A 27925-nucleotide genomic window follows, 5' to 3' on the forward strand; every position below is an offset into this window, starting at 1 on the left:
CTGGCTGCTGACTGGACCACCTTCTCCTTCCTGCATGTGTGCTCTCTGTCCAGCCGCCTCTGTTGGTCCAGGCCTTCAGCCTCTGTGAACGACATCCCCTTAGCTGCTCTGTCTGCCTGCTGCTTTGTTCCCTGAGAGAGTCAAGTCCATCTCCTCAAGCCACCAGAACCACCCAGCACAAGCACCCTCCTGAGCGGGTCTTTCACTTTCCTAAAACCCTCCCAACTGGCCCTCGCCTTTGGAATGCAGGTGAGACTCCTCAGCCTCTCATGCCAGGCCCCTATGACCCGGCTCTGTTCCCCCATCTCTCCCTCCTACTCCCACGCTCCAGGCGGCTTCTTGCCTTTGCCCAAGCAGCCCCTCCACCTGGAATGCCTGCCCCCTCCCCAGATCCCATCCTGGCCCCCCCACAACCATCCTGGACCGCTCACTTAGGCGCTGCCCAAGCAAAGAGGCCCTCCTGGGTTGCCCTCCCACACTTTTTGTGTTTTAGTTCTGCTGGCACCTCATTCTCTCCTACTGGACCACAAGCCCCCCGGGAGCAGATAGGTGTCAGCTGTCATGGTCCCTCCAGCCCAGCAGAGCTTGGCACATAAAAAGTGCCTGGCCCGGGGCAGCTCCTCTCCTTCCTCCCCTGTGCCCGGTTTCCCAAACATGCATCTGGCCCAGCAGGACCTGGAAAATGACTTTTAGGCAAAATGAAAATGCTGGGCCCTCATTCAAAACGTATTAAGAATTTCAAGAGGGCAAGGGCAGAGCATTAAACCAAGCGGGGGGTCCATCTGAGTGCAGGGCCCTGGGCAACGGCAGAGGTCATACCCATGGAGTCAGCCCAGGCACTAGATCCTCAAAAACTCCTGAGCTGCCGGGGGCGACGCTGTAATGGCAGAGCCGAGAAGGAGGTAAGGACAATTCCCTTCTCGCCAACAACCTTTGCCAGTTCGTGTCAACCAGCGGTGACTCATCTTAAAGACATCAGTCTCAGTAAGTTGGGTCCTTGATGGCGCCCAGTTTTACTCCAGACAACTGCCACACACAGCACGTGTGAGCCACATGGGGGCAGGGGCCCGCCTACTCTGCACTCATTTCATCTCCGCAGGGCATGGCTGTTCGCTCCCCTGCTGCCAAGCTCCTCCTCTGTAAAGGTACCTAGGGCAGGGCCAGTGGAGGCTCTCTAGTTGTAAAGGGCCAAATCCCTTTTCCCAGGTAAGGAGTTAAAGTTTTCCAAACTTCATTGGAATAACAAAGAAGCTTATGTCAAATTCATGCAGAACATAGCTATTTTTGGAAGGTGAGGGAATGCTTGATTTAAATTTAAGCCTGTTACATTATTCTTATTTAGGACAGAACTGACAAATGGAGGGCACACAGACCACCGTACTTTCAGCAGACAGATGTGACTCATCGATCAAGGCAATCCTTCCGGCCAAGTCCAGCTGGGGAGGTGTTTTGTATGTTTCTATAATGCACTCAAATCCCTTCAGATATAAGGCACTATTATGGTTTCAAAATACGTATGTATAATCACTGAGAATACGAATTTAGAAACAGAAATATGTCTGCCTTTGTGAGGCTAACATTAACTGTAAATTATTAGAAAGTTCTCTAGAAAACTCCTGAACTTAGACATAGAAACACAGAAGCATGTGAAGTATGCAAGGAATGTAAACAACCATTAAGTTCACTTTGACCCAGCATGCTGTGACACAAGGAAACGTGACATAAATCTAAACAACCTCCCTCATCTCTAATCTTGAAGAGAAGAAAGATGCATCATTCAGCTACTCTCTAATCCTGGAGAAAAGATAGAACATTCTAGCCTTTGACATCGCGCTGGCCCGCTGGCCCTTGTCGTGTGAAGCCAAGGTGACAAACTTGCACGTAAACCCTAAATTTCACCTCATTTACTGACAGAAGACAAAGATGGAACTGAGATTCTGTTCACTGCCACCGACCTTGAACCCTAGCTATGACTACGGACCTCCGCCCTGAGTTTAAGCCGTGGTTAAGCCTTCCTCCTGAGACCTCTCGTTAAAGGTAAAAGCCTGAAGGCTAACTATTTGGACCCTAACCATTGAACTAACACTGTAATTGTAGTTGTTAACTCTGATTCACAGGTTCTAAAGGAATATTGTGAGGTCTTACTTGTGCACCCTGCCATGACTACCTTGCAATAAACTAAGCGAGTTTATGCATGTCATACCTGAGGATCTTTCTGTTCATTTTCTAAGATAAAATCCTACACAGAGGGCCTCAGAATCCTTCTCAACACAGATTCCTAAGGAACCACTATCAATGGACTGGATTTGCCATCTCTGATTTCGTACCTTACCAAGGTCCTCACAAACAGCAGCTGGTCCCACCTACAGCCAGAGAAACAGTGTGGCTCCAGAGTTTGCATTTAGCTGGAGGGCCTTACAAATCCAGCTGGAGTGAGATGCTGTCAGCCACCGTCCTCCATTTATTCCCTGTTCAGGGCTTTCAAGTCCTTCTTGGCAGATCCCTGCTGGACTGTTAGCAAATTTTATTTCAGAGGTCGACTAGCATTGATGAGTTAAGCCCCTCTGTAGGGACAAACACCAGAGTGACCCAGGCTGTCATGGGAGGGTGATAACAGTCCCCAAGGAGCAGGCAGAAGATACCATGTCTTGTAGGGCCAGACGGAGTGACAGCATCTTATCTCCCATTTCATATCACCATCTGGAAGGTATTAGCACAATAGCCCTTCCCCGCAGGCTTCTCTATTTTTTCTTCTTGGGTCCCCATGTGCGCCTGATCATGTAACAGGGTGAGCGTTAAGGCCAAAGCCTCGGCTCAGATTGAAAGTGAGCCGCAAGCTGGAAAGAGGAAAGTCCTCTGAAAATTGCTGGTTCGGAGAACTCAGCTCAGTCAAAATGAGTGCTGGGCCATCAGTCCACGGAAGCCTGGGGTTTGCAGAACTCAGCTTGGTCAAAACAAGCCCTGGGCCATCAGTTCATGGAGGCCTGGGGTTTCATAAAATGAGTCAATGGAGACATGGCACACACCTCCTGAGATACTGCCACTGAGAAGTTGCAAAGGCAAACTCAGAAGGTGCTGAAAGAGGCTTGTAGTTGGGTAGAACGCCATATCAGGCACATCCAGATATTTCTAGTTGCCAGCGAGGTACATCAGCATGTGACCACCAGCCCTTATGAAAGTGTGAAAAGAATCTGCTGACCTTCAGATTCCTAACGGTGGGCGCTGTTTAACCCTGACCTGGCCAATCTGTCCCAAGCACGTTCGTATCCTCTTTCCCTATCACAGAGCAAGTCTGTGCTCAGAAGAAAGAAATTATATTTAAGCTTGGCCCAAGCAAAACTCCATCAGGAAGGAAAAATATCACCTAAGAAAGTGGTAAATACTGTCTGTGGTGATTGATTTCAAGGGTCAACTTGGCTAGGCTATGGTGCCCAGTTGTTTGGCCAGACACTTGAGTCTACTGATACTAGTGATGAATCATAACATGATTAAATCCATCAGTGGGCCTTAAACAAAGCAGATTACCATAAAGTGGTGGGCCATAATGTGGTGGGCCTCATCCCGTCAGTTGTAGGCCTTATGAGCCAACGGGGAGTTTTCCCCGGGCTATATTCTGCTGGAGGTGCCAAGAGTCAGAATCGACTCAGCAACAACTGGTTTCACTCTGCCTCCAAAAAAAAAAACACACAAAAAACCAAACCTGCTGCCACTGAGTTGATTCCAACTTCTAGTGACCCCGTAGGACAGAGTAGATCTGCCCCATAAGGTTTGCAAGGAGCGCCTGGGGAATTCAAACCGTCAACTTCTTGGTTAACAGCTGAACTCTTTACCACTGCGCCACCAGGGTTTCCGTCCTGCCTTCAGACTATAAACAGACATTCTACCAAAACTCCCATACGCTTCACTCTTCCCATCGCCTGACCTACAGATTTCGGACTTGCCAGCCCTCCACAACTGTGTGAGTCAATTCCTTAAAATAAATCTCTCTCTCAGTCTCTCTCTCTGTATGTAAGTATGTACATCTACAACTAGGTCGCTAGGAGCCGGAATCAACTCAACCGCTGTGGGTTTGGGTTACCTATACCTGGTTCTGTTTCTCTACAGAACCCTGAGACACCATCCCAAAACTGTAGAGAGGCTTTGCTGTGGTTGGCTCATCCAGGTCATTAATGTCCCCATCAGCACCTTGGGTTTTCCTCCCAGGTGCCAGGTAGCTTATGTACCCTGAGTACCCCAGGGATAGACCCTGGACAAAGCAAGGGTGGGGCTACAGAGGACAAAAGGAGACTAAAAAACCAACCAAACCCGCTGCCATCAATTCTGACTCATAGTCAATTCCTACTCATAGTGACCCTAAAGGACAGAGTAGAACTGCCCTGTAGGGTTTCCAAGGAGCACCTGGGAGATTCAAACTGCTGACCTTTTCGTTAGCAGCCATAGCTCTTAACCACTATGCCACCAGGTTTTCCAAAAGGATACTAGGACTTAACTATTAATTCAGAGTGCCAAAACCTACACAGATAAAGCTGCTTCAGAACCATGAGAAACCCAAGTGAGAACAAAACCACACATTCATTTGAACCACCTGAAATTGCCAATGTTTGACAACTGCCAATATGGCGATTTCACATGGTTCAATAGCGTGGCCAGGTAGACGCTGGAGACTCAGAGGTTCTAGATACAGAGATGCACCCCAATGTACTCAACTTGGGGGGTACTGCGATATAAATACAATTTGTGGACATCGAAGCACCTTTCACGTGCTACTAAGAAGTTCTGTTATTCAGAGAAGACTTTTGGGTAGCCCCTTTTCTAGATGAAAAAACAGCAATTCTTCCACCTCATCACTTACTTTTGAATAAGGTACTTGCTTTCCCGAGGCCAGAAGCCAGGTAGCTAGATCATTCCTTGATGAAGTATAAATGGCACATTATCTCTCTTGGAGGAACTATACTTTAAACAGGGCCCCTTAATACCACTGGAGCCCTGGTGGCATAGTGGTTAAGAGCTACAACTGCTAACCAAAAGGTCAGCAGTTTGAATCCATCAACCGCTCCTTGGAAACCCTACAGGGCAGTTCTACCCTGTCTTATAGGGTCAGGGGGCAGTTCTACCCTGTCTTATAGGGTCACTATGAGTCAGAATCAGCTCGACAGCAAGGGCTTGGTTTTGGTTTTTCCTGAAGATCGCCAGGGAAGCAATCTCTAAAATGGCTTTTGCGAGAGAAAAGCTGGAGTCTTCCTGGTGCCCCTCAGACCAGTCCTAACGCCCCAAGCAGGGGCCCCAATCCCTGGCATATACTTGTGCAGGTCAGGTGTACAGACCCTGTGTGTAGGCTGCAGCTGTGGATGAGAAGACTACAGACCAGCAGGGGGAGGGGAAGGGGAGTGGCAGCCTCAGGGATTGGGCCTGGGGTCCCACCACCAGCCCAAGCCCCAGCCCCAGCCCTACCTCTGGGCTGTCAGACTTGTAGAGACCTGGTCAACCTGGCCAAGGACTTCACTGTGGTGGGCAAAGGCAGCTAAGAGTAGGTTTCCCAGGTCTGCTGGGGCAGCCAGCTGGGTGACCTCATCTACTACAGGTAAACCGGAGAAGGGAGAAGAAAACAGTCCAGGCTCAGAAATGTTCCTAGAAGTTTTAAATGTGCTGTAACAACACATGTTATCTGGGTCCTGACCAGGGCCTCAGTGTCCCCTTCTCTGAATGAAGGGTCTGGACACGATCAGTGCTATCCACAGATGGCACCGGTCCATGAGCAGTTTGGTACAGGTCTGTGACGAGGTAAGTCCAAAACATTTTATAGCAATTTGACAGAGTAATTTTATGTCTGCTGAATTTAATCTAAAAAAAAAATCTGGGTTGTGTTCTATAGGTCTTGAACTGTGGTTCTTAACCCAGGGGCAATTTTTGCCCCCAGGAGATATTTGGAAATGTCTATAGAGTCTACCTAAAGGCGCCTTGGAAGAAAGGCCTGGTGATGTACCTCTGAAATATCAGCCATTAAAAACCCTATGGGGCACAGTTGTACTCTGACACACATGGGGTTGCCATGAGTTGGGGGCCGACTGGACAGCACTAACAATGACAACAGATATTTTTGGTTGTCACAACTTGGGGAGTGCTCTCAGCATCTATTGGGTAGAGGCCAGGGGTGCTGCCAAACATCCTACAATGCACAGGACAGCCCACAACGGAGTGATCCAATAGTGCGGTGGTTGAGGAAGCCTGGCCTTGAGTTTTGTTCCATTTTTCTAATAATTCATTTCATTATATTTTCCAAAGTTGTGATCTGCAATGAGTGATAAAATTAAAACAACACTGGCCCCTCCTGGATTGAGAGGGTTTGCACTTGCACAACCTCTACAAGCAGGTTGGCTTTCAAAGTCCCGGTGAGCACAGGTCCCTGGACACTATCCTGGGGGCACACACACATCAGGGTACTTTGCAGGCAGCCCCTCCCATGATCAGTTACTTCTTATTACTTCACCTGTAACTAACCCCTCCAGGGAAGTCCGTGAGTTACTTTCTTTCTGATGAACTCTCTCTGTAGCAATAAGTAACAGAGTGATTATTTTCATTCTACAAGCAGATATTTACTGAATACCAACTCTGTTAGGTCCCTGGGTGGCACAAAACATTTAGTGTCAACTAAAGGTTGGTGGTTCAAGCCCACCCAGTGGTTCTATGGAAGGAAGAAGGCCTGGTTATCTGCTTCCACAAGGATTACAGCTAAGAAAACCCTATGGGGTAGTTCTGTTCTGTAACACATGGGGTCACCAGGAGTTGGAATCCAATCCACGACAATGGGCTTAGAATTTTGGTTTGTCAAAAATACAGCGCTGAACAAGACAGCCGTGATCCCCATCCTCACAGGGCTTATATTCTTGGGCAAGATTCAGACATCAAAAAGAAAAAAAGGGGCGGGGGGTAGGGGAATTCTTTACTTAGTAACAATTGTAGTAAGCGCCAAGAAGGAACCCACCAGATGGCTAGGAGAGCGTAAAATAGGAGACCCTGGTGCAAGTGGAGATCAGGGACAGCTTCCCTGTGTGGTGGTGGTGTTGTTGTTAGGTGCCGTTGAGTTGGTTCCGACTCATAGCGACCCTATGCACAACAGAACGAAACACTGTCTGGTCCTGCGCCATCCTTACAATCTTTGTTATACTTGAGCTCACTGTTGCAGCCACTGTGTGAACCCACCTCGTTGAGGGTCTTCCTCTTTTCCACTGACCCTGTACTCTGCCAAGTATAATGTCCTTCTCCAGGGACTGATCCCTCCTGACAACATGTCCAAAGTATGTAAGATGCAGTCTCGCCATCCTTGCTTCTAGGGAGCATTCTGGCCGCACTTCTTCCAAGACAGATTTGTTCGTTCTTTTGGCAGTCCATGGTACATTCAATATTCTTCGCCAACACCACAATTCAAAGGCGTCAACTCTTCTTCTGACTTCCTTATTCATTGTCCAGCTTTCATGTGCATATGACGTGATTGAAATATCATGGCTTGGGTCAGGCGCACCTTAGTCTTGAGGGTGACATCTTTGCTCTTCAACACCTTGAAGAGGTCCTTTGCAGCAGATTTGCCCAATGCAATGCGTCTTTTGATTTCTTGACTGCTGCTTCCATGGCCGTTGATTGTGGATCCAAGTAAAATGAAACCCTTGACAACTTCAATCTTTTCTCCATTTATCATGACGTTGCTCACTGGTCCAGTTGTGAGGATTTTTGTTTTCTTTCTGTTGAGGTGTTTTGATCTTCATTAGCAAGTGCTTCAAGTTCCCTTCACTTTCAGCAAGCGAGGTTGTGTCATCTGCATAACGCAAGTTGTTAATGAGTCTTCCTCCAATCCTGATGCCCCGTTCTTCTTCATATGGTCCAGCTTCTTGTATTATTTGTTCAGCATGCAGATTAAAGAAGTATGGTGAAAGAATACAATCCTGGCACACACCTTTCCTGACTTTAAACCAATCAGTATCCCCTTGTTCTATCTGAACAACTGCCTCTTGATCTATGTACAGGTTCCTCATGAGCACAATTAAGTGTTCTGGAATTCCCATTCTTTGCAGTGTTATCCATGGTTTGTTATGATCCACACAATTAAATGCCTTTGCATAGTCAATAAAACACAGGTAAACATCCTTCTGGTATTCTCTGCTTTCAGCCAGGATCCATCTGATATCAGCAATGAAATCCCTGGTTCCACATCCTCTTCTGAAACTGGCCTGAATTTCTGCCAGTTCCCTGTTGATATACTGCTGTGGCTGTTTTTGAATGATCTTCAGCAAAATTTTGCTTGCGTGTGATATTAATGATATTGTTCTATAATTCCCACATCCGGTTGGATCACCTTTCTTGGGAATAGGCATAAATATGGATCTCTTCCAGTCAGTTGACAAGAAGCTGTCTTCCATATTTCTTGGCATAGACAAGTGAGCACCTCCAGCGCTGCATCCATTTGTCGAAACATTTCAATTGATATTCCATCAATTCCCAGAGCCTTGTTTTTCGCCAATGCCTTCAGAGCAGCTTGGACTTCTTCCTTCAGTACCATCAGTTCCTGATCATATCCCACATCTTGAAATGGCTGAATATTGACAAATTCTTTTTGGTATAATGACTCTGTGTATTCCTTCCATCTTCTTTTCATGCTTCCTGCATCATTTAATATTTTACCCATAGAATCCTTCACTATTGCAACTCGAGGCTTGAATTTTTTCTTCAGTTCTTTCAGCTTGAGAAATGCCGAGCGTGTTCTTCCCTTTTGGTTTTCCATCTCCAGCTCTTTGCACGTGTCATTATAATACTTTACTTTGTCTTCTCAAGAGGCCCTTTGAAATCTTCTGTTCAGTTCTTTTACTTCATCAATTCTTCCTTTTGCTTTAGCTGCTCGACACTCAAGACCAAGTTTCAGAGTCTCCTCTGACATCCATCTTGGTCTTTTCTTTCTTTCCTGTCTTTTCAGTGACCCCTTGCTTTCTTCATGGATGATGTCAAAATGACAAGAAACAGCTACAAACATCCATTAATAATTGGAACCTTGGAATGTACGAAGTATGAATCTAGGAAAATTGGAAATCATCAAAAATGAAATGGAATGCATAAACATCAATATCCTAGGGCATTAGTGAGCTGAAATGGACTGGTATTGGCCATTTTGAATCGGACAATCATATAGTCTACTATGCTGGGAATGACAACTTGAAGAGGAATGTTGCATTCATCCTCAAAAAGAACGTTTCAAGATCTATCCTGAAGTACAACGCTGTCAGTGATAGGATAATATCCATACGCCTACAAGGAAGACCAGTTAATACAACTATTATTCAAATTTACACACCAACCACTAGGGCCAAAGATGAAGAAATAGAAGATTTTTATCAGCTGCTGCAGTCTGAAATTGATCGAACATGCAATCAAGATGCATTGATAATTACTGGCAACTAGAATGCAAAAGTTGGAAACAAAGAAGAAGGATCAGTAGTTGGAAAATATGGCCTTGGTGATCAGTTCCCTGTGTAGCAGCAAGTAAACTGAGGCCTCTGGCTGGCCCTGCGATAGGGAATGCTTGCCCACACCTGTTCTGGCAGGTGCTGCTCTGAGCAATTATAGATGTCATATTTGGTCCTCAGAACAACCCTGTGAGGTTGGTACTATTTTTTCCTCCATTTTACAGATCTGAAAACCGAGGCTCAGAAAGGCTGAGCAACTCATCCAAGGTCATGCCACTGGTATGTGGTAGAACCAGGATACAAACCCAAGCCTTCCTCCACCACCACACTGGGCTATGTCCCAAAGGTGGGAGGGTAAGAGAAGGGAAGTGTTCCAGGCTCAGGAAACTGCATATGTGAAATCCCGGAGTCAAGAAGCCTTTGGACTTCTGGAGGAACTTTGGAAAGGTCTCTATAGCTACAGTGCAGAAAATGAACGGGGATTGGGGAGGGGAGGGGGGACAGTAGCCAGATCACAAGGCCAGGTCAAGGAGTTGGGACTCGATCCTAGGCTGAAGGGTCAGCCCGAAGCTTCTATCGAACTGTTCAGCCACAAAGCACTGCCTTTGGCATCCAGATGAATGAGGGCTGGGAGGCCCAGAGCCAACTTCCCGAAACTATATTCTGGATACAGTTGGACGAGTGCATGTATGTATGTCTACACTGTACTATGTTTTCTCATGGGTCTTCTGGTGTGTCCTTCTCCCTCCATGGTTCCCATCCTCCATTCTGCTATTTTAGTTGTGTCCAACTCATGGCAACCCTGTATGCTGAGCAGAACTGCTCTATAGAGTTTTTTTTTTTTAAATAATATTTTATTATTTTCTGTTGTTTAGAATATACACAGCAGAACATACACCAATTCAACCGTTCCTACATGTAGAATTCTGTGACATTGATTACATTCTTTGAGTTGTGCAACCATTTTCACCCTTCCCCCCTTTTCTGAGTTGTTCCTGCCCTATTAATATAAGCTCGCTGTTCCCTAAGGCTCCCATATAATTGTTGGAGCTGTTGTCAGCTCCATAGGGTTTTCACGGCTGTAACCTTTTAGAAGTAGATCACCAGACCTGTCTCCTGAGGTACCTCTGGGTGGGTCTAATTTTCCCAAAACGTGATACTGGATCTCAACAACCAATCAAATCCAAGGACTCAGGAGAAATCAGGACCAGGGAAAGGAAAGAAGCAGTGACCTTGAAGTAACAAGGTAGGCAGGGACTCTGGATGTCTTCGTTAGATCACAATTTGGAGAATCCCACACTACAGGCAATATTGACTTTTCAAAGCCTTAAAAACAGGGTGGAAAAACAGGGCCTGGGAATTTCGGCAATACACAGTGAAAGCCATAGAAGACTTTGTTTCCTTTAACACAGCCACTCTGCTTCCAAGAATTTATTCTAAGGAGGTGGTTAAGGACGTGAGCAAAGATGCTGACCACAGCTGCGATCACAACAGCCAAAGGAGACGGTTAATTAAATTAAGGCAGTGTCATAGAATGGACTAATTTGCAGCTGTTGTTTAAAAATACGGTAAATCTCCATGAATCTAGATGTAAATATATCCATTATTAACTGAAAATTAAAAAAAAAAACTACTAACTGCACGATGCAGATTTTATGTGTATTTGTGTATCAACATATATGTGTATGTATATATGCACACGTGTATAGGTATGCACACGCACATACACACACGGAGAGAGAGAGCAAGTAACAGAGTGAGCGAGCAAGCAAGCAATGGGGAAGGTTATATCCAACCAGTTGCTGTCCAGTCAACTCCCACTCGTGGCAACTCCAAGTGTGTCAGAGTAGAAGTATGCAACATAGGGTTTTCAATGGCGGCTCTTTCAGAAGTAGACGGCCAGGCCTTTCCTCCTAGCCTGTCTTAGTTTGGAAGCTCTGCTGAAACCTGTCTACCATGGGTGATCCTGCTGGTATTTGAAATAGAGGCGCCATAGCTTCTAGCATCACAGCAACACACAAGCCACACCACAGTACAACAAACTGACAGACGGGTGGTGGCTGACCAACTGGAAGAGGCTATAAATGGCTTCTAAGTTCTACCAGTAGTAGTAATGGGGCTGGAGTGACTAAAATATTTTTCAGAGGGAAAAAAAATTCATCAGCGATTTGAACCATCAGCTGCTGCCACCAGCTGCCAGGGCCAGCCCACTACAAGTTTAGTCAGGCCAGCAAAGGGTTGATTTGCCACTGAAATGTCAGGGACGAAACGTGTATCAACAAGTGCTTCTTCAAAGGGCCATGAGTCACCCGCCTTCGGATGCTGAGGCAGAGAAGGTTCTGCGCTGAAGAGGCTGATTTCCCACTGCCGTCTAAAGCCAGCACATTCAACTCTACAGATATGACCTGTGTCCAGGAAAAGCCCCACACCAGGCACCAGGATGAATGAAAGGTGGTTTGTACATCCCAGGGTTCACAGTGTAATCAAGTGAGTCAAGTGGAAGCGCTAAAAAAAGGGCAAACTGGGAAGAGCAGTAATAGAAGAAACTGCCACGGATAAACATCCTTGCAGGCTGGGCAGCCCAGGGAGGCCAGTGAGGGAGGTGGCTGGAGCATGCAAGCACTTCAACAGACAGATGCGTAGACGGCTTCCACAATAAAGCACGCTTCTGCCTCCTTCTCTCCCTGAGGGTTCCTTGGAAAGCCATTAGGCTTCCCTTCCATCCCCTTCCCTTGCCTTCTCTCTCCTTGCCATTTTTCTCCACCCTTGGAGGGGGCGGGAAGCAGGCAGAGATAGGAATGGCACCAAGGAGGAGACCAGTGTCGTAAGGAAATCAGCTACCTACAGGTAGACTGAGCAAATGAGCATATCAAGGATCATGGGAGCCAGGTTGTTGCCGGTCAGAGAAGCCATTTACATATATGAAAGGTGGTTAGGATTAAGAGACCCTGAAAGCTTGACTACAATCAGAGGCATCAGATAAATCAGAAATCGATCTTGTTCTATAAAGGACTATGTTATGGATTGAATTGTCTCCCAAAAAAAATGTGTTGTAAAATCCTAACCCCTACACCTGTGTTTATAATCCTATTTGGGAATGGGTTTTATTTGTTATGTTAAGAGTCCATATTAGTGCAGGGTGTGTTTTAAGCCAATCACCTTTGACATATAAAAAGAGCAAATTAGGACAGAGAACCAAGCAGAGGTGAGGGAGATGGACGCCATGCCACGTGAAGATCACCAAGGAACTGAGGCACGGAAGCTGAAAAGAGACAAGGGCCTTCCCTCAGAGCTGACGGAGAGAGAGAAAGCCTATCTGAGGGCCAGCTCCCTGAATTCAGACCTCTAGCCTCTTAACCTCTGGGAAAATAAACTTCTATTTATTAAAGCCATCCACTTGTTGTATTTGTTATAGCAGCACTAGATAACTGAGTGTGTGTGTGTGTGTGTGTACATGTACACACACACACCTATTTCCCAGCTCTGACCGCAGAGAAGGGTCAAGTCAAAAAGACATAGGAACCACTTCCAAGAGGCTGCCACGGGCCAAATGTAGAATATTTGGGTATCAAAATAAATAGGGATCATAATGGATTATGACCCACTGAATAAAATAAATAATCCATGAATCTGAATCAAACCAAAACCAAACTCGCTGCCATTGGTTTGATTCCAACTCATAGCGACCCTATAGGACAGAGTAGAACTGCCCCATAGAGTTTCCAAGGAGCACCTGGAGGATTTGAACTGCCGACCTCTTTGTTAGCAGCTGTAGCACTTAACCACTACTCCGCCAGGGTTTCCAACATGAATCTGAATAGGTATAAATAAAGGCATGAATACATGAATGAGTGGGGGAGAGGAAAGCTCCTCCCTGCAATTCAATCCCAATTAATAACTGTAGGAGGAATGATGAAAACAGAAAGCTCCATTTAAGAACCATCAGAGCTGCGGGTTATTCAGGCAGGAGCCATCAGCTGTCACTAGCCAGTCGGTAGAGGTTTAAGGATAGAAAGGGTATTGCTGCTGTCTCAGAGACTCTTCCCACAAAACACAGATTGATTTACAAAGGGGGAAGTGATGACTTAATGGCAGAGAAACCTGGCACCCCAACTTGGCCAGCGTGGACCACCCCCCTGGACCATCCCCAGGGGAGGGACGGTCTGCAGTGTGTGCCCCATGATGTGATCCACAGAGAAGAGCATAGCACCGCTTTTGGGGGTACCCCACCAAACCAGACAGCCCAAGTCTGGCCATGAGAAGCTGGACAGACACAGGCTGAGGGGACTTTCTATAGAAAGAAAGATCTGCACTTGGTAGAAACGAAAGGCGGCAGAGTTGGAGGAATTCTATAGAATGAAAGACCTGCACTCGGTAAAAACCAAAGGCGGGACAGTCGGAGGAACTGTTCCAGATTGAAGGAGGATGGGCAGATGTGACAACGGTCTTGGGCTAGACTCTGGATTGCGGGGAAGAGATGGGGTTGAGACAGCTGGTGAACTAGAATGGGTTCTGAGCTGGGTGGTGCGTGGCATGCCATGTTGGCTTCCTGAATGACGACTGCAGTGGGGACGGTGGTGTTGGTGCTGTGATGGACAGTGTCCTTGTCTGGGGAAAACACACACTGGAGGGTTTTTGTTTTCTTTTTTTTGGTGGGGGGGCGGTGGTGGGAAGAACCATATCTGCAACTTGCTCTTACATGATCCAGAAAAAGAACAGCAGTGATATATATGCATGTATGTATATATATGTGTGAGTGTGTGTTCACGTACTTTGGACATGTTATCAGGAGGGATCAATCCCTGGAGAAGGACATCATGCCTGGTAAAGTAGAGGATCAGCGAAAAAGAGGAAGACCCTCAATGAGATGGACTGACACAGTGGCTCCAACAGTGGGCTTAAGCATAACAACAACTGTGAGGATGGTGCAGGACCAGGCAATGTTTCATTCTGTTGTACACAGGGTCACTATGAGTCAGAGCTGACTCGATGGCACCTAACAACAACAACAAATAAATATGTGTGTATATATACATATATACATATATACATATATACATATATACATATATACATATATACATATATACATATATACATATATACATATATACATATATACATATATACATATATACATATATACATATATACATATATACATATATACATATATATAGTCTGGCTGCTGACCAAAAGTTTGGCAGTTTGAATCCACCAGTCACTCCTTGGAAACCCTATAGGGCAGTTCTGCTCTGTCCTATAGGGTCACTATGAGTTGTAGTCAACTCAACGGCAACGAGTTGGGTTTGGTTTTTTTAAATACATACATACATATAGATAGGTACATAAAGATCTCAAAGAATACTGAATGTATCATGGACTGTCAGAAGAACAAACAAATCTGTCCTGAAAAAAGTACAGCCAGAATGCTCCTTAGAAGCAAGGATGGCAAGACCTTGACTCACATACTTTGGACATGTTATCAGGTGGGGGCAGTCCCTGGAGAAGGACATCATGCTTGGTAGAGTATCAGTGAAAATAAAGAAGACCCTTAATAAGATTGATTGACAGAGTGGCTGCAACAATGTGCTCGAACAAAGCAACAATGGCAAGGATGGTGCAGAACCAGGCAGTGTTTTGTTCTGTTGTATGTAGGCCTACTATGAGTTGGGACTGACTGGAAGATGCCTAACAACAACAACAACAACAACATATATACAGTCATGTGTCACTTAACGTTCACAATATGTTCTGTGAAATAGGACATCATGTGATTTGGACATTGTGCGAGCACCATATTACATACAGATAGTGTCCAGGTTATGAATTTCTGACTTACATACAACCTGCAGTTGAAAACCAACCCCCGTAAAGCCTATTATAGGTATAACCTTATGGGACCATGGATGTATACCTGGTCAGACACTGTCTGAACAGATGTTATGTGGCACATGGCTGTATGTGTATGTGTGTATACATATATATATTTTTTACATATATACATAGTATCTATATACAGTAAAACCTACGAAAGGTGGAAACCTGTCAGAGAAGGAAAAATGCAAACACTTTCCACTAAAACTAGTGATAGAAAAGTGGTAAAACTGCACCCTGTCAAAGGCAGAAAACTTGGGCGACCCGGAAAAACAAGGCAGTCCCGTCAAGTTCTGGCTCTCACAGGGTTCACAGTATAGAGAGAAAGGATGACAGGGCACCTGTGATAAAACGTCCACAGCTGGGGAATCTGGGTGAGGGTCATATGGGAGTTCTTCCACTGTTCTTGCAACTTTTGAGTAAGCTGGAAAATCGTTCAGAAACAGAACAAAACAAAACTTCTCGGGCAAAGGCACGCAGGCAGCCCCTCCCCAGCTTCCCTGGAGCTGCAGCGTGGGCTGCGGAAGAGGGAGGGTGACCTGGGACTGGAGCAGCCTCGGGGGCAGCTGGGGACCTATATCTGGCCAGCTGGGGGAGGCCGGGTTGGAGAAGGCTGCAAATGCCAGGGCAAACCTGTTGTCCCGGGGCAATAGGAAGATTCAGAGCCGCAGGAGCAGGGAGCAGCAGAGTGTGTGGGAGGTAACGCAGTCTGATGGAGAGTAAGTGGAGAGGAGAGAAATGCAGGCAGGTGGCTGAGTAGGAGCTCTGGAGCAGCTTAGATGCAGGTAACAGGGGCCAGAATTCAGGCAATGGCTGAGGGGGTGGGGTTGGCCTCCCAAGAGGCTTCACAGATGCCCACCCAGCAGAGGGTTGGGAGGGAGGGGCAGAGGAACAAGCAAAGATGAGTTTGATTTTGAACATCTACCCGGTTGGAAAGCTGTCATTACCTGCATGCCTCATACACAGTAATACCTCAGGCTACCTGTACTATTCTTTATTTAATATTATTGTTAGTTGCTGTTAAGTCGACTCCAACTCATGGCTGCTCCACATACAACAAAACACAACATTGCCCAGTCCTATAGCACCGTCACAATCATTGGTATGCTCAGGCCCATTCCTGTGGCTACTGTATATCCCGAGTGCCTTCCAACTTAGGGGGTTCATCGTCGAGCACCATATGAGACAATATTCTAATGTGGTCTGTAGGGTTTTCGTTGGCTAGGGTCTCTATGAGTCAAAATCGAGGCAACGGCAACAGCACATATTATAGTACTAACTTCCGGAAGTAGGCCCCTAGGCCTTCCTTCCAACTTTTAGTCTGGAAGCTCCGCTGAAACTTATCCACCATGAGTCACCCTGCTGGTATTTGAAATACTGGTGGCATAGCTTCCAGCATCACAGCAACCCAAAAGTCACCATGGTAAAAAAAAAGACTTCACTTAATCCGTATCTTTAAGTGAAGTCAGTTGTTCAGTTTAAATAACCTTTAACATCATCCTAGGTAACACCAGCTAGAAAACCATGGTTTGGATGTGCTATTTTTGCTTAGTTTTGATGTGAACCCTTAGACTGACCCACAACACCAGGCTCGGGGGGCGGTGGCACGTTGGGAAACGGGAACAGCACCCACCCATACAGCTGAGAAGGGCTCTGCTGCTCACATCTGCTCCGCTTTTTTGAAAAGGGAAGCAAAGGCTGTCCTAAATCAGGAAAATGGAATCTTCTGGCATCTCCTATCTTTATAAGCTGTGAGCGGGGGGCAGGACCCAGTTGGCAGAGGTTATATTCGAGGAGGGCAAGACAGGGAGATGGCAGCCACTGTTCTTTTCAAAAGACAAGGAATCCCAGTGCTGGGTGAAACCCTGAGGTCCGGTGAGCCTTAACGTAGTCACTACCAAATGGGCCAGCACCTCAGGGGTCAAGAGTCCAGCCGACGGTGCCTAATTCTCCCTCAAGGCAGTGCACGGAACCCACCAGATCACTGGGCACAAAAATCAAGCTGAGGAGTCTGCGAGAGTGGATGCGCAGGGCGAACACGGTGTTGTACAAAGAGCTCAGGCTCTGTAGACAGAAGGCAGCTCTGCCATTTACTAGCCATTTTTAGTCCTAGGCAAGTTCATTACACTCTCTGAGCCTCAGAATCCATAAAATGGGGATAAATTACATAACTTGACTGTTAAAAGAAAAAAAAAATAAATAAATAAAAGAAATAAGAGCAAAAAAAAACATACTACATATATACACACAAACGCACATATAAAGCCCTGGTAGCGCAGTTGCTAACCAAAAGATGGACAGTCCAAATTCACCAGCCACCCCTTGGAAACCCTACCGGGTACTTCTACTCTGTCCTACAGGGTCGCTGTGAGTGGGAATCAACTCAACAGCAATGGGTATATACATACATACATACATATATATATATATATATATATATATATATATATATATATACACTTATACACATATATAGACACACACCTGGCAGTGTAGTGGTTAAGTGCTATGGCTGCTAACCAAAAGTCAGCAGTTTGAATCCACCAGGCACTCTTTGGAAACTCTATGGGGCAGTTCTACTCTGTCCTATAGGGTCTCTATGAGTCGGAACAGACTTGACGGCAACCATTTTGTTTTATATGCATATGACATAGTGTCCGCCTACAATGGATCCTCGATAAACAGCAGGTGTTCGTAAAAAATTCTGAATACTTGAATGACACGTAGCAATAACAGAAAGACAGTAATATCTGCTGCACCAGAGCTGCCACTTAATTCAAGCCAGAGCCAGCTTCCTCTAACTTTTCAAGCTGAGAGCTGGCAACTCAGCTCGCAAGCAACTGAAGCCTGAACAAACTCTCCAAGGGTTTTTACACAGACAAGTCAAAAGTTTAGTTGTTTGTTTTTTAACCTCACTGAGTCCTTAGTTTCTCATCACGGTCATAGATCCTCCTTGATTCCAATACCACGTGCTCATCAAAACCACCTCCACCCTCTCTTCTGTCCACACCAAACAATTAAAGAGAGGAAACGATGTGGACACTCACTGACCCAACCAGAAATCCTGAAAATATAATCTGCCAAGTACCGAACTAGGCGCTGAGGATACACGGAGAAAGGAGGCAGAGTCTTGTCAACCCTGGAGGAGAGAGTCCTGCACACAGCTGACCACAACATGGCCTTGGAGCTGTAAGCTGGGAGCTGAAGAATGAGGATTCCTCAGTAACTCGCTGGGGTGAACAAGCTTCAGTGTATGAAAGATAATCTCTGACTCTGTCCTGTTCAGTGTGAAGCACGGAGCTGGACAGCAGGAAGCCAGAGGAAGCCCAAGGGATGCAGGGAGGGGTGTCCTGGCAAAAGAGGAGGAAGGGAAGGGATGCTACTGATGCCACGTGACCCAGCTCTTCACACCCCAGCTTCTCAATCTGATGCGTGTCCCCAGTGTGGGGACGGTCATGACATGAATCCAATCCCCACACCCCCAAGGAGCTTAAACATGAGAATGCAGTCCAGGGAGCTGTCACTCTAAATGACACTGACATTGAGAGACTTCCTGGACCTCAGAGGACATGGCACGGACACAGCCTTACAGTGACAGGAACTGGGGGTACTACAAGTAGCTGAATCTATGCTGGAGCCAATGGAGCAACTTCTTTCTCTTCCATCCAGTCTTTCCCCAGGTGTGCTACCTGTGAGCAGAACTGACCAGAGTTTCATACTCTCTTTTCTTTTCTACAATAAGTATAAGCGAAAAACTTAAAGAGAAGGTGAATGGAAAGGGAACCTAGGTAACCAACTCCGAGGAAGTAGAGTGGATAACCCAGAACAAAACCCAGTGCCGTAAGCAGTCCCTAAATAAAAGAGAAGAAGCCTGGCGGTGCAGTGGTTAAAGTGTGGCTGCTAACCAAAAGGTCAGTAGTTCAAACCCACCAGCCACTCCTTGGGAGAAAGGCGTGGCTGTCTGCTTCTGTAAAAACTACAGCCTTGGAAACCCTATGGGGCAGTTCTACTCTGTCCTACAGGGTCGCTATGAGTTGGAATCAACTCGACAGCAATGAGTAAATAAGAGGAGTTAAGCACTCGACTAGAAACTGAAAGGTTGTCAGCTGGAACGCACCAAAACGCAGCTCAGAAGATAAGCCTGGTGATTTGCTTCCGAAAGGTCACAGCCTTGAAAACCCTGAACACAAGGGGTTGCCATGAGTCGGAATCAACCGGGTGGCAACTAACAACGACAACAACAAATAAATGAGAACTCCATGGACTAGTACACCTCCTTGTTTAAGCTGAAAAATAATAATAAAAATAAGCTGCAGAAAGTGTTAGGAAATCTACCTCTCCTAGATAAGTCCCTTTAAGTATAGGGAGGTGAGAACTATTAACACTGCCTGGTGCCACACTTTACAGTTTTCATGCACGTTTTCTCACTTGCCTCCACCAAGCTTGGGAGCTAGTTAGTGGGAAGGAAATCATGACTCAGAGATGGCTACTGACTTGCTAAAGGTCACACAGCTGGCAAGGGTGGGAAAGGCGCTCTAATACAGGATTTAGTCTCTAAATTTGGAGCTTTCTCTAGGCTGCCCCTCCCCCAGCCTGTGGAAATAAGTCTTGGGGACTTGGCTTCCTCTTAGTTAGGGGCACTGAGTATGTCTGCTAAATGACTGCAGTGGAAAGGAGGGGAAGACAAGCGGTGAAAGCGACCTCCATGACAGACAACTGCTCTACAAGCGCTTGAGAATCTGCTTGCCCTTGTGCCCTATTTTCAGACGCACTTCCCTGAAAACGTTTGTTTTTCCGGGTCTTCCTTTCCTACGCCTCTCCTTTATCCCAGATGATTTCATAATCCTCAGGATGTTTTGTCATCACAATGAATTGCTGTGGAAATGATTACCGATGTTATAAACAAAGGATTGTGACCTTCATGGGGAGAGGCGAAACCCAGCCACCGGACTCCGGACTCCTTTTTCTTAGGTTCACGCCTCCTGCCAGGACTAGTCCCTGACTCTAACACCAGCTTCTGAAGCCTTCTCCTGATTATCTGGACAGAAGGTGCAAGGGCCTGATAAACCTAAATCACAGTGAATCCAAGAATCTTTTGCTTTTGGCTGTGGAATGGAGTCCCAGGAGAAGACACACACATACACATACACACACGTGCACGCACGCACACACACACATGCCCGTATACACTCTCCACCCAGCCCTCATTCTCTCCCAGCCTCCTCCACGATGAGCACCTGCCTGGGGCCTGGCAACCCAAAGACCCTCTTCTCTTACCCTTCTAATTAGTACAGGTCTCTCTCAATTCCTCAAAGCCTGCAGTGTCCGCTACAGGGTTTGGTATTTGGGGGAGGCCATTCCTGGTTGGGCAGGACTGCCCCTTTATAGCACTCCCAGCCCCCACCCACGAGATGCCAGCAGTGCCCTCCCCAATCATTGGGACCATCAAAAACACCTTCCTACATTTCCAAACATCCCCTAAGGGGTGTTAGCTCTGGCACAAAGCCTGCCCAGTATGTGTAGGCTCAGGTATATCACATACAGGCAGACCTCCTTGAAGGCAGTGTCCGTCCTATTCAGCCATCGCGTACCCCCCAGGCCCCGTGTCACTCCTGTGGGGCGGAATTTTGAACCAGACAAGGTCCTCCCACGTGCAGTGTCTGACTCCATAGCAGCAAACATAAATAACCACAAAGCAGAATGAAACCGAAGAGGCAGCAGGACTTAGCTGAAGGAACACCAGGCCAGGGGTCTGGGGTCCTGGGCTTGAGGCCTGCCTAGTTGTGTGACCCTGGGCAAGACCCCGGACTTCTTTGAGTCTCACTTTTCACATCAGTAAGGTGAAGCCTCCATCTTTAAGTTTCCTTCCAGCTAAGATATTCTGAGGGCTCGAGCACAGAGACAGGCAAAGGGATGGGGGGGAGAGGGGAGACAGAGGGACAAAGGGCTACTTTCCTCTGGTTTCACAGAGAGGGTGGCATTTGACCTGTGGATTCTCATATGCATGTGACAAATTATAACACAAAGTGCACCTACTCCATTGGGCCTAGCCAAGCCTAAGGCCTGGGCAGTAACTGTTGACAAGAGAACAATGTCCACAGCCAGGAGAGGCCCCAGGTAGCTGGGAGGTGGCTGTGGCAGCAGCACAAGGAGAGCGGCTGCTGGCCTATTTCCTCTCTGCCTTTCCTTTGAGGAGACTGCCCAAGCCCTGTGAGGAAGAGCCCCGTGGGAATCCATGCCCTCCACTCACCGCGCGGCACAACTGGCCCCGTTCTCCGGAGGCCTCCCTCCTCACCAGAGGGCCAGTCTGTGAGGTAACTCACTCTGCAGTTCCCAACAAAACCCTTCCTCCATGTTCCAGGCCTGTCAGAAGGGCCCCCCGACACACCAGTGAAGACTCAACTTTGGAGCCTACAACTGAATCTGAATGAAACATAGCCTCAGGATAGGTCTGCAAACAAGTCATTTTGAGATATAAAAGAAACAGCTTTGTAAATGTGGCCTCTGTAGGGAATCACAGAGAAAGCAGAATGGAGAGAATTCTCAGCCTGGTAACAGAGCTGTACCTAACTCTGGCATAAAACAGATTGCTAAACTGTGCTACCAAAAAGAAAAAAAAAAAAAAAACAACCAAAGCCTGCTGCTGTCCAGTCGATTCCAACTCATAGTGACCCTACAGTACAGAGTAGAACTGTCCCACAGCGTTTCCAAAGAGCGGCTGGTGGATTCAAACTACTGACGTTTTGGTTAGCAGCCGTAGCTCTCAACCACTACACCCCCAGGGCTCCAAAACTGCACTAGGATTCTTGATTTTCCATGTGCTGTGATGGTAGGATGGAAACCCTGGTGCCACAGTGGTTAAGTGCTATGGCTGCTAACCAAGAGGTCAGCAGTTCGAATCCACTAGGCACTCCTTGGAAACTATCCGGCAGTTCTACTCTGTCCTATAGGGTCGCTATGAGCTGGGATTGACTCCACGGCAGTGGGTTTGGGTTTTTTTGGGTATGATGGTAGGGGATGGCACAGTCACAGGTGTGCAAGTGTGCACATGTATGAAAGACCTGCTGACACACACACCCCGGCACTAACCAAGAAGCCCCTTCTCGTCCATCCCCAGCTGCCCTTTACCAGGCTCCGTTTCTATGTCCACTCTCCCAGCCTGCCTATCCCCGGGAGACACATTTTTCTCACAGTGTCTATTTTAGTTATATTTCCGCCCGCTACCACATTTTTCTGTCTTAGCCTTTAAGACAGGAGCCCGGGGGTGGCCATGGACTGCAGGCAGTCCCCGGGTTATGAACATCCGACTTACCTACAACCCATAGTTATAAACCAACTCCCGTAAAGCCTGTTACATTAGAAATTTGAGGTGCTTATAATAACAAACAGGTGCTACTTTGCAACACACATCAAAACATTATTATTTTTTATTATTATTGTATTATTATGTCAAAGTATTGTAGTATATCTGGAAGTGTTTCTTTAATGTTTTTTATGTGAGGAAAGGTACACTATATACTAAAAAGAAATTTGACGTTAGATATGAGCTGTACCTAACTGTTCTGACTTTCACACAAATTTGACTTAAAGACAGACTTAAGAACAGAACTCTTTCGTAAACCGGGGAATGCCTGCACTAACTGAAATGCTGGGAGTTCAAACCCACCCAGAGGCACTGTAGAAGGCAGGCCTATCCATCTGCTTCAGAAAGGTCACAGCCTTGGAAACCCTACGAAGTAGTTCTACTCCTCACACATGGGGTTGCCATGTATCAAAATCGGCTTAATAGCAACGAACAATAACTACAACAAAACTCACATTTTCCTGCCTTATCATTTAAGACAGAGCCAGAAGCTAATAATAATAACCCAGTGCTTTTTAATGATCCATTCCAACTCATGGCAATCCGTTTGCGTCACTGTGCTCCATAAGGTTTTCAATGGCTGATTTTTCAGAAGTCACCAGGCCTTTCTTCTGGGGCACCTCGGGGTGGACTCCTACCTCCAACCTTTCCATTAGCAGCTTAGCACATTAACGGTTTGCATCACTCAGAGATTCCAATAATAATAATAATAATAACACCATCTTAAGAGAAGACAAGCACTGAGAACTGGAACATACAACAAACGTCGTAAAATCGCCAAGCAACAGGTTGGTGCAGAAAGTGCTCTGGACCTGTGCAGTGAATCAGGACACTTTTGAAGTTCTATTCCCCAGACGTCAGGTCGGAGGAACCCGGGCCAGGGGAGCCAACGGCGCCAAGAACCCGAGGGGAAGCTTGCGGGTCACGTGCCCCGCTGAGCCCTGAATTGCGCTCGGCCCGGTGACGTAACTATTGGAGAATTTAAAAGTCCCAAACTCGGAGGGAATCCAGTGCAGAGTTTTATGGCTAATCCACGCGCCGCTGTGCCCACCGGGTGCTCTGGGCGTCCTGGTGGGGCCACGCGAGCTCGGGAGGAGCCTGGCGGGGGGGCGCGGACCCGGCCACCGGCGCGGACAGCCCCAGGCAGGCGCTCCAGCCCCGCTGAACCTCGCAGACACACTCCTGTTCCCGGAGGGGACACAAATAAGTGTTCAGCCACTTTTCCTCCTCTCGCCAGTCCCCGTTGCGGAGATGAAATGCGATGCGGCCACCACTTCTAACACGCCTTTGTCTGGTGACCAAGGTCCCAGGGCCCGTCTCCTCTGACCCCGGGCCCCCCGCCCGCCCGGCACACTTACCAGCCCTGGCGACCCGGGATAGCCCGGAGCGGAGCCGCCTGCCTGCGGGACGCAGCTGCCCGGCAGCCAGCCCCCAGCGGCGCTGTCCGAGTCGGGACCCGGCGGCGCCCAGAACAGGGTCGGTACGGCCAGAGGACGCACACTTCTCCGGGGCAACGGCGCGGCTCCCGAAGCGCTCCGGGCAAGTCGCAGCACAAAGGGCCACCGAGTGGGAGCCGGCCCGGCGAGGCTCCTCCCCCGCCGGCGGCCCGAGCTGCCCGGCCTCCGCCAACTGCTCCGCCCGGGCCAGGAATGCACCGAGGGCTGGCCCCCGGGGTGCCCGCGCCGTAGCCACCCACGCGCCCCGCGGCCGGGAGAGCGAGCAGGGAACCGGTCAGATGGACAGACGGGCGGACAGATGGCCCGGCCGCTGCTTCAGCACGCACTGCAGACTCTTCCAGGAGGGTTTGAGTCATGACGACTTGTTACTGCTCTTAGTTTTTCCACGGCGCTTTCCACTACGCCTGGCAACGCGGGGACACCACCGGCGTGGAATGGACTGCGAAGGCAGAGGACGGGCGGGTTGCCCAGCTCTGCGATCCACGCACACTTCTCCCTCCCGCGGTGGAGGTGAGCGTGAAATGGAGCCTCGCTGATTCCTGGAGCCAAATTGTCGCCCTTCCTTCATCACCTGCTTACTCCAAACCCTTCGCTGCCATAGGGTGTTCGTATAGCCTTGTGAGTTTGTTTCTTACAGAGCCCAAAATTAACTCTTTCACTAGCTCACACCCCTGAAAGTGAGCTTACCTACCCCACCACTGCAACTTACCACCTTATATCTGCAAGTATCTGGAGCCAGACCCCAGTCAAGAAGATCCTGTGGCTCAATGTGGACACAGACTCCTATTTTAAGTTTACTGTCAGGAAAGCATTGCTATATTTTATATCCTCAGGCCAAAGGGCAAGACTCACAAATGATTCAACCCTTCGTTTCCTCCTCTTAAAGGTACAGATGCCCAAGGCTGGATGGCACCAAGCGAGGACTGTACCTGAGGATTCTGGTGGAATAAAGAAACAGACCTTAACTGCTTGCCACTAACATATTGTTTTCTAAAAACACCATGCTCCTAAGAGGCACTTTTCTGGTAGAAATTTAAGTAGATTCCTTTCCCACTGACTCCCTGGTATAGTAGTTAAACACACACACACACACCTGTTGCTATGGAGTTGATTCCAACCCTATAGAACACAGTAGAACTGCCCCATAGGGTTTCCAAGGAGCGGCTGGTGGATTCAAACCGCCGACATCTTGGTTAGGAGCTAAACTCTTAACCACTGCTCCACCAGGGCTTTGGTATAGTAGTAGTGTCCCATTTTACAAATGTGAAAACTGAGACCCAAATAGGCTAATTCATTTAGCTATATGCCCTCAGCTATTGGTGAAGTGAGAATCAGAATGCCCAGTGCCCTTGTCACAAGCCAATCCTCCAGATGGTAAAAAACACCCCCCACCCACCTTGTGAGCTCAACCACTCCACTTGGGCAAAGAGCTAGAGTGAATGTGGAGTGCCAATCCCTTCACATGAAATAGCCTCTGCCCAGTCACTGGGTAGCCAGGTGACATGGTGGCGCTTAGTAAAAGGTCAACAGCTCCAATCCACCAAGCCGCTCTATGGGAGAAGGATGTGGCAGTCTGCTTCCACAAAGATTTACAGCCTTGGAAACCCTATGAGGCAATTCTGCTCTGTCCTGTAGGGTCACTATGAGTCAGAATCGACTTGATAACAATGGGTTTATTTTTGTTCAGTCATAACACAGGAAGGTACCACCATACTCTGAAACCTAATGGTGGGGCGGTGTGGCAGATAGAATGATGCCCACCTTCCCAGAGATGACCATAATCCCCAGAGTCTGTGCATATGTTAGGTTACATGGCAAAAGGGCATGAAGGCTGCAGATGGAATTAAGGCGCTAATCAGCTGACCTTGAGATGGGGAGGAGATTATCCTAGGTTATCTGTATAGGCCCAGTGCCATCACAGGGTCCTTAAGTAGAAGAGGGAGGCAGAAGAAGAAAGTCAGAAAGGTTTGAGAACAGAATCAGGTTCGGAGAGATGCTACATTACTGGCTTTGAAGATGAAGGATGGGGCCACCAGCCAAGGAACACAGGCAGCTTCTAGAAGCTGGAAAAAGCAAGAGAACAAATTCTCCCCTAGAACCTCCAGGTGAGACAGGAAAGAAATTGGGCTGGCTAAATTAAATAAGGGCTACATTTCAAGGCCCTGTGTGCTTGACCAGCTATAATTAAATAGCCTCAGACTCAGTTATTTTTGGAATCTACACCAAAGTGCAGACCACCATATAACTTTTGCTGCTGGCACCCGAGAACTACTTGTGATTAACAAACTAGGTGCTTAGACAAGATAAGGGGCTCCATTTCAAGGCCCTGTGTGCTTGACCAGCTATAAATTACTGATAATCCTCCTGTGTTGTTTTTCAAGGCCTCACCAGGTGCAGAGCATACACAGTAAAGATCAACGTGACCTATGAACGACCTTCCATATGAGACAAACATGAACAGGGACCCCTCATCAGGACTTGAACCAAGATCCAGAGGCATCATGCATGCACAACATCCCAGAATATGTCCTGTTTGACATCCCGGCAGCCTTTGTGACAGACCCCATCTTGGTTCCAGCAACCTCTGCGAGGAAATCCATCTTGAATTCTAACTGCACAGGCATTTGATTTTCATAATCCCTCTGCTTCTCCTGGAAATCTCCACCCATCTAACTAATAAAGATAATGCCTTTTTCCCACCTAAAAACTTTTATAAGCCCTAGGAAATCCTTTGTTCAGTGAGAGACTGGAGGCTAGTGTAGGTGGACACCCCTCACCCTCTCTCCCTCGTGAGCCTTTTAATTTCTTTCTGTCTCTAATAAACCTCTGTTCCTGTGGCACCTCTGAGCCTCTCCTGGTCATTCCTGGTCAGAAAAAGGTAAGAACCTAGGCAGGACTTAGTCCCAAGTTGGGAAGCCTTGCCCTGCAGCAAAGGAAAAGAGCCCGTGGAAAACTTGGTTTAGCCCCATAAGACTCATTTCTGATTGCTGACCTCCGGAACTGTCAGATAATAACTGTGTGCTGTGTTAAGCCCTGGGGATGGCACAGGGCCAGGCAGCATTTTGTTCCGTTGAGCATGAGGTCTCTCTGAGTTGGGGGGCCAACTCAACAGCAGCTAACAACAACATATTAAATCCCAAATGAGAGGCCCAGGCGATGAGGGCTATTTGATTCTTTTAACGTCTATGTACTGTCTCTTGAAAACCCAGGCTTCCCCCAGGGCCCCACCTAGGCAGCTGAGTCCCAGCCCAGGGCTCATTCCCTCCATTCTTCCCTTTTCCTGAGGGGCGGGAAAGCTCTCTCCTCCTCCAGTAGCCCCACCACCCAGGACCTCACTGCTCCATGAGACCCCGCTTCTCCAGCAGGGTAGCCAGCATCTTGAAGCTTCCACCAACCACCCATAGCTCACACTGAGGGGACATCTTGGCCTAGATGACGATCATGTCCAGCTTTGAAGAGTGGTAAAACACCCTCCCCAGCTTGTGCTTTGCCTTCCCTGTCTAATAATCAGGTACAGAAAACGGAAAACGCGAGCGGAAAAATTTACACAGTAACCACTATAATGTTAGCTAAGCTGTGTGAGCATTTACTGCTAAGTGGCTCTTATCTCTCAGCACATTTAATTCTCATAACAACCTGGGTGATAGGTCCCCAAACCAGTTGCTGTCGAGTTGACTACAACTCACGGCAGCCCCGTGTGTGTCCGGGTAGAACTGTGCTCCATGGGGTTTTCAGTGGCTGGCTTTTCAGAAGCCAGTAGCCAGGCCTTTCTTCTTAGG

The 27925-nt window shown here is 47.5% G+C and overlaps 1 protein-coding gene across 1 annotated transcript in view; it reads right to left on the reverse strand.

The window, feature by feature from the left end:
* Positions 1-27925, reverse strand: part of TACC2 (transforming acidic coiled-coil containing protein 2) — a 186874-nt gene that overhangs the window by 115652 nt on the left and 43297 nt on the right. Inside the window, exon 3 of the mRNA XM_064269900.1 lies at positions 5452-5575. Coding sequence (XP_064125970.1) covers positions 5452-5575 — 124 coding nt within the window. The remainder of the gene's footprint in view (positions 1-5451; positions 5576-27925) is intronic.

This window comes from Loxodonta africana, chromosome 16 (assembly GCF_030014295.1).
Source record: "Loxodonta africana isolate mLoxAfr1 chromosome 16, mLoxAfr1.hap2, whole genome shotgun sequence".
Classification (NCBI taxonomy): Eukaryota; Metazoa; Chordata; class Mammalia; order Proboscidea; family Elephantidae; genus Loxodonta; species Loxodonta africana.